Source organism: Lycium barbarum, chromosome 12, assembly GCF_019175385.1.
Source record: "Lycium barbarum isolate Lr01 chromosome 12, ASM1917538v2, whole genome shotgun sequence".
Taxonomy (NCBI): domain Eukaryota; kingdom Viridiplantae; phylum Streptophyta; class Magnoliopsida; order Solanales; family Solanaceae; genus Lycium; species Lycium barbarum.
The window spans coordinates 95,734,425-95,742,229 of NC_083348.1; the positions used below are offsets into that span (position 1 = coordinate 95,734,425).

The window sequence follows — 7,805 nt, forward strand, 5'->3', positions numbered from 1 at the left end:
AAAGAAGCATGAGAAATTGGGTTCTCCTTCACGCATGAAATTCATGCGTGAAAGGCCCAAAGTCCAATTTTGCACTTTGGTCCTTTCACGCACGAATTTCGTGCGTGAATACTACTAATGTAATTTATTTATTTTTATACTAGTTTGGTTTAATTTTTTTTTTTTACTACAAAAGTCGCGGATTCGATTCCTTAGCAGTTAGCACCCCGTACTTGACAATCAACTCAAAAAGTTACTACAATACTATTCCCTGGGGCTTCACACTTACTTTATTTCTTAATCACACTCTCTATTCATTTGACTTGCCTTTTTTTGGACGGTTAATGGTTCATTAATGGGATACCAATCCTTTTTGGTCTCATAGTCAAACAACTAAAGAAAATAAGAAATTATTCATGTTAATCTTCATTTAGGGCCTGTTTGGAAATTCTAGTAATTATACAACTAAGTAATTATAGTAATTACAATGATCTGTTTATTTATCGTAACATAATTACAGTGTATTATAATGATCTGTTTATTTGTCGTAACATAATTACAGTGTAATTTTCAATGTTATATTTAGTTGCACAAGTATAATTACAGAGTTTGATCTTCTTTTATTTTAAATAAAACTAATTATGAAAATTAAATAAGCTTTTGAAAGATGAAGATGTAAACAATATTTAATATGTGGAAAATATATGTGTAAATAAAAATATTAAAATGAGAAAAAAGAATTTGAAAAGTAAACAGGTAAATACATCATGTAATTACAAATAATTCTTTGTCTTGTTGATAATTGATAAGTGTAATTACTTTCTTTCAATTACACTAAATTACATATTTATCAAGTAGTATTTGGCCAGATAAACATGTCAAACAAAAATGACTTTTCAAACAAGCCCTTAGTGCCATCCATTGTCAATCTTACCTGAAAAAACTAGCTTTGATACTTTTATGGAAACAAAAAATTAAAGGAGTGTAAATTAGATGGTTTTCAAAAATATGGTGGAGGGGAGGACCTTTACTTGATTTTGTACCTTGTAAATGAATGGAGCAGGAGGTGTTACAACAATTAGGCTGCAGTTTCAAATCTAAATAATGATTTGCTTATAAGAATTAGTGTTTCCAACATTTGAGAAAAATATTGTTTCACATAGACAAATTCATAAAATCAAATTTTGAGGATTATAGACTATACATTAAAGTTAATACCAATCACGTTTAAGTGTCACAACAACATATTTTTCTTATTAATTGAAGAAAATCTTATGACCATCCTTTTTGGCTAAAAAGTTAAAGCTCCATCAATTCTAAAAGTAATTGCACTGTTTGTTCTTTAAATGGACTGGTATTTAATATTTGGCCTTCAAAATTGAACTTATGCCTATAGGGGCATAAAGTTCTGTAAGGACGAGGGCATTACTTATGGATATAATGCGTAACTTATTCCTTTATAGGCATAAGTTCAATTTTGAAGAGAAAAAAATTAAAGACCAGCTCATTTGAAGGACAAAATTAAAGACCAGCACAAAATGGAGACAAAAGTGCAAATGACCCTCGTTTGTATGATAGAATGTCAAACCCAACAAAGTAATTAGGCCCAAAAAGCCCACCATAGTACCGTTCGGAGTAAACCCGACTCGAAGTACTGGATCATACACTCAGTATTGAACAGTTTTGCCAAGAAACTCGTTCTTTATTCCACGGATGTCGTAATTCAGTTGTCTTATTGATCAACACAAAAACAGGCGATTAATTACAAGCATGGATGTTGAGACACGACAAAATATCAAAAAACACCTAACAGAAATTAAAGATTCAGAAGTAAAGATCAATGAGGAAGGAAGTGGTGGTATTGGCAGCACTGACGACGGCTTCCACCGTGGTAGCGGCGGTGCTGTTGGTGAGACAATGGAAGCGACGGAGCGAGCAACGGTGGAGACATGCACAGCGTATTCTTCGTAAATTTGCAAGAGAATGTGCAACACCTGTTCCTAAATTATGGCTAATTGCTGATGATCTTGTTGCTGACATTCAAGCTGGTTTAACTAATACTGAATCTAGCCTTCAAATGCTTCCTTCTTGCTTACCTTCACTACCCACTGGGTACTATAAGTTTGATTCTTCCTCGCCAATTGAATTTAATTCTATCTTGTTGATTACATTTTCATTCTTCATTTATAGTTTATGTTCTTTTTTTTCTGGTGGTCATTCAATTTTGAGTTTATTATGCAAAAGTCACTTTTCTATTTTTTTGTTAGTACGTATTAAATCATTCAACTATCACACAAAAATTTACTTTTTTCTTTTATATCACATAAAAGTCATTCAACTTTAAAGTTTTATCACACTAGAGTCTTTTTTTTTTTTTGTCACATAAAGTCATTCAGTTTTGCCCGAGTTAACTAAAAAGTAAATTCCACTTGAATTTTTATGTTTTGTAACGGAAGTGCGGGTTATCTCTCCTGTGTCGATGTTGGAAAAACGGGGAGGAAAGAACACTCAAATAATTTAAATTCTCGGTTAAAGACAACTTGACTTACAATTTCAATCATTCTCTTTGAAGAGAAGTGGGGAAAATATATTTTCCACCAACTTTACATAAAAGGTTACATTTTTTCTTCTTCTCATATCACATGACTATAGTACCTAGATATTTATAGGACTGCATGTACCTAATCTAGTACATGTATCATAATTTAATTCTATTCATCCTTTTTTTTTCTCAAATACATGTATTCAACTATACATGTATCCTTACACTAATATCCAAATACATGAACTAACTAAATTCATGCATCGCATAAATCAAAAAATATTTTTCTTCTTCCAAGGCAAGGTTGATATTTCAACATGGTTTGCGAGCTATTGCACAGGAGCTGGGTTTACCCTGTGCGCACCCGAAGGGTACCGGCTGCGGTTCCATGTCATTAAAAAGAAAAAAAGGTATGACATGGGGAGGAAGGGAGGGGAATGTGTGAATCGAAGCAACGCCTATTGTGTGAAAGACTCACACTGATACCATTAAACTATAATCCTTGGTGTTTTTGTTAGATTTTGGGACTAGTTTGATCAATGGATAAATTTTAGAAATGGAAACACGCATCGAAGTTGAAAAATCAAATTATGCTTGCATTCCATTTTAAGTAGATGTAGAGGGTTGATTTCTTAGATAGTCACTCAACTAATAGTTATTAGCTAAACTTTCTTCTTGATCAAAGAAAGTGACTTTCGGAGATAATACCTATTAGTTGAGTTACAATATGAGAAATCAAACTCTAGATGTGGATTGTGGATATAGAAAATTTAAGTCAGTAAGTTCAGAGTATCACTATACTTGAATATTTTTTTGTAGTTAGGACAATTGCTCAAGAGGGAGCGTTCTTACATTGTAACTTTTGAATAGGAGGATTTTTTTAGTTGCTCATTAGTTGTTTACTTATGTGGTGCCAGTGATGAGAAAGGTCTATACTATGGAATTAATCTTCGTGGAACTAACTTCATCATCGTGCAAGCACGTCTTGGAGGAAAAAATGCACCCATTTCACGTATTGGAGGAAGAAATGAACCCATTTCGGATCTATACAGGCAAGAAATTCCAATTCCTCCCAACATAATAGAGAGCAGCTCCCAGGTATATCCATTGCCTTGAAATAGAAGTGTTATCTGCTGGATAATTCACAGCAATAGGTCTTATTTATTGCAAGATACATATTTTATTATAATAAGTATTTTTATGATGAAATTCCCAATTCATCTAAAATCTAAGATATATTGGATTTCCTCCATAGTTATTTTGACTGATGAATGATTCTAACTGCTAGGAGTACTTATTATGGGATATGATTAGCTTACCACCTCTGCTGATATGATCCTGACAAAAGAAAGAGCATATTGCTTCAACATTACTATGTAATTGAAGCATTTAAGATTGCAGTTATTTAATTACATGATTTTCGGTTTACTCTAGTCACTTAAGGTGTTCAGCCCTAAAGGCTGAAATTAGATATGAGAAATGGTATAGGTCATAAACTTAATGTGGTCATATAGCTTTCTTATTATTAGATTGATTCATCTTAGGTCCTAGAGCTCTCTGTCTCTTCTATGTTCTTTTAATTTCATCAAGTCTTGAACAGAAAAGTTCTCTTTTCAAGTTAGACAATTTTACTGCTGAAGCTTTGTTAAGGTGACATAGAGCCATATGTTGCAGTTTCTGACTTGTAGTCTTCACCAGTCAATTAGTGTCAAAACTATCAGGTTTAATGTTGCTATAGGTTTCATGAGAAGTCTTCCTTTTGAACCTCTTTCAGGAATTATTTGATTGGATAACAGTGGAGCTTGGAAAATTTATCTCCATGCATAGTGAAGGTCTACAAGGAGGGGAGAAAAATCTGGGATTTACTGTATCACCTACAATTGCGGAAGTAGCTGCCTCCAGGGAAACAGCCATTACATGGAAGGACTCATTATTTGGAGATGCAGTTGAGTCTTTCTATACTACCTAAGTAGATTTAAACATATTATATTTTCTCGAAGGGACCAAGATTTTCTGAAACAAATATGTGTCCTATGCATTTGGAACTTAAAAACAGTTAGATTTAATTGACAATATATTTGCAAAAAGTTCAGCTGCAATAATGGAAATTGAGGTGTATATGGTTATCAAGCACAATGGCTCATTTGATGATTATTCTTTGTATTTTCCCATCCACGCTTGCAAGCAATAATTATTGATTCACAGTTTTCACATGAATATAGATAGAACATGAATACGTTACTACATCGTAATCTCAGGCAGGGAACAAGTTGTTGAATGAAATCAATGCTGCCATGGAGAAGCACTGTGTTGACAAGCGAGTTTTTGCCCTGGTAAAAATTATCGGATGAAGCCTTTTAGTATAGTTGAGGTGCAATTGTTCGTGCAGATTGAAATTCAAATTATGGGTGGAAAATTCTGCAGGTTGATGATACCATAGGAGTTTTGGCTGGAGGAAGGTATTATAGTAAAGAAAGTGTGGCTGCAGTCACTCTGGGGATGGGAACTAATGCTGCTTATATAGAATCAGCAGAATCCGTCGTAAAATGGCCTGATCAGACTCCAAAACCAGAAGAAATTGTAAATTCTGGTGACAACATTTTTAAGTATACCAACTTACAAAATGTTACAATGTTTCATTATAGTGCTTGATTATGCAGGCAATTAATATCCAATGGGGGAATTTTAGATCTTGCCATCTTCCAATTACCGAATTTGACACATCGTTAGATGCCGAAAGTTCATATCCTGGTAGTCAGGTGGACACTTAACTTTTCTGCCCCCCTCAGTTCCCTGTGATCTCCATGAACTGCATTAACTCCTTAATCTCATTTTGTCTTCAGATATTTGAGAAGCTTATTTCAGGTACATATTTAGGAGAAACTGTTAGAAGAGTCTTATTAAAGATGGCTCAGGAATCAGCTTTATTTGGAGATACTGTACCACCTAAGCTAGCAATTCCATACTCCTTGAGGTAAAATGTAGTTTATTTCTAATCAGCTATATAGGGTGGTTGGGATCTTATTTTTTTTTTTCATTAAAAACTCGATAGTAACTTTTCTCTCTTTCTTCTTTAAAAATTACCGTTACAATGAATTTGTCCGCACCAGCTGTACTGAAAACTTGCATTTGTCCTCCTTCTATGCGGAAATTGCTCTACCACCCAAGTAGCCTGGATATGCAACTATTTCTCCATCTCTGGATTTAATTGGGACAGATATCAAAAATATTTTTTTGATACTGTGTTACAATTAGTAAATGTCATAAGATATTGGCAGTAAAATCAGCTTGAAACAATTGGCATTTTAGAGCTCCATATTTGTGATTGACATAACTACTGTCACGTTATCCTTTCTATTGTTGACTAGTGCTCTTGGCAGGTCCCCTGATATGGCTGCCATGCATCAAGACACATCAGAGGATTATGAAATAATTGATGAGAAACTGACAGAAATTTTTGGGGTAGGGCATTTAAATCAGAATTGTCAAATTTAAATAATTTGCTAAGAAATGTTCTTGCAGTTTCTCCATTATTAGTTTTTCATTTGTCTGTCACGGGAGGGGGTTGAAATGTGATTTCTCTAGTTTCATGTAGGGGGTTTCAACATGCGTTACATATAAGTAGATTATGTGTACACGTTTTATGCTCTGCTACACGTGCTAATTTAGTAGTCTGCTGATTGCAGATAACTAACTCTACAACGACGGCAAGAGAACTAGTTGCGGAGGTCTGTGATGTTGTAGCAGAACGTGGAGCTCGGTTAGTTGGAGCTGGCATTGTGGGGATTGTAAAGAAATTGGGAAGACTTTCTAATAGGATTAGCATCATTACAGTAGAAGGTGGTGTCTATGAGCATTATCGCATTTTCAGGAACTATCTGCATAGCAGTGTATGGGAGATGCTTGGCAATGAACTCTCAGACAATGTGATTATTGAGCACTCTCATGGTGGCTCTGGAGCCAGTTCCATCTTTATTGCTGCTTCACAACCTTAAGCCTCAAATTCATACTAACTTGGTGGTTTTAGCCATAACAGATAGTTACATCAGATTGTTTGCAGCATCTTATTTATTACTAATTAACTTATTTGTATTCTTTTACATCACGGATCCACTGAGATGTTGTTTTCAGCATCTTATTTTATCTTGAACCAAGGATCTGCATTTCATCTACTGTCTGTTTGAGTAAACAGCAAGTGGCTGTTTAGCCAAATAAGAAAGAGGAAGTGTTGCTCATTTCTTATCTTGTATGTTTCCCCTGTATCAAATGTAGAAAATCAAGAAAACCAGTGTAGTATATGATAGTCGAAGAGAACGTGCCTAGTTTCACAAATCTTGAAAATTTTGAACTTGAGCTGGAGAATATTTCATAATACTGCACAGATAAGATATCCAAGAATATATTATGTTTAATTGTAAGATGATTACTTGTCTAACGTAGATTGTAACTTTTCTTTACACATTGTGGCCTAAGGCTCCTACATAATCAGCTTCTTGTGTACATTGTTTTTCACATCAAACAAAAGGTTTTGTTTTATGAGGGTGAATAATGCTAGGAAGATGTACTTTTTGAAGATAGAAATGATGGTGCAATCACAAGGATCAGTCCCCACGAGCATTAAAAAAAAGTGTTACATAAAGATTGAAAAGGACTAGAGCAGCCAAGTTAAAACACCAATCTGATGAAACCACTGTCTTGTTTGTTGTCTTGAAAATAAGGTTACCTCCACTTCTGGGAAAAGGTTAAATTTTACAAAGAGAATTCAAGAATGCTCCATAAATGAGAAAAAACGAGCATAGAGACAAAGGCACCCCAACCACCCCCAAAATTTGAAGACTATTTATATGAATGTTGTTGCTTGATGTGTCCATTTGCACCAACCGTTGCTATCAACCATCTAATGCGTCCAATAGAAGTTGGGCCCTTTAGGCAGACTATGTGGATTGGGAGGGACAAGATCCATATGCGCAGCCCATAACTATTAAGTTGAAAATGGGAAAAAGGAACTGTTTTCCTACTATACTGCTGTACAAGGACCACAATTGATTTGTATGAAATTTTATACTTACCTCTTTTTTTCCCTTTGGAAAATTCAGTTTCACTTTAACTGAATTGCAGAGGAGAGGATGAACACTGACAAAAATAACGTGAATTGGAAATCAAGTTTTCACTTATACATGTTAGTATCTCAATAATTGGATTTTGAATTTACTAACTGATCAAATTCATTCAGCAAAATTGGAAGTGACGTAGTTGCTTTCTAGAAACCATTTGCTCATATTTA

At 34.4% G+C, this 7,805-nt stretch overlaps 1 protein-coding gene across 1 annotated transcript; it reads left to right on the top strand.

Annotated features, from left to right (window-relative positions):
* Nucleotides 1-1,702: 1,702 nt before the first annotated feature.
* LOC132625112 (probable hexokinase-like 2 protein) lies at nt 1,703-6,671 on the top strand. Its single transcript, XM_060339906.1, has 9 exons — nt 1,703-2,091; nt 3,439-3,619; nt 4,296-4,466; nt 4,780-4,854; nt 4,946-5,101; nt 5,182-5,280; nt 5,365-5,495; nt 5,902-5,983; nt 6,208-6,671. Exons 1-9 carry the CDS (start codon nt 1,820-1,822, stop codon nt 6,514-6,516), a joined length of 1,476 nt encoding a protein of 491 aa, XP_060195889.1. The 5' UTR covers nt 1,703-1,819; the 3' UTR covers nt 6,517-6,671.
* The last annotated feature ends 1,134 nt before the right edge of the window (nt 6,672-7,805 follow it).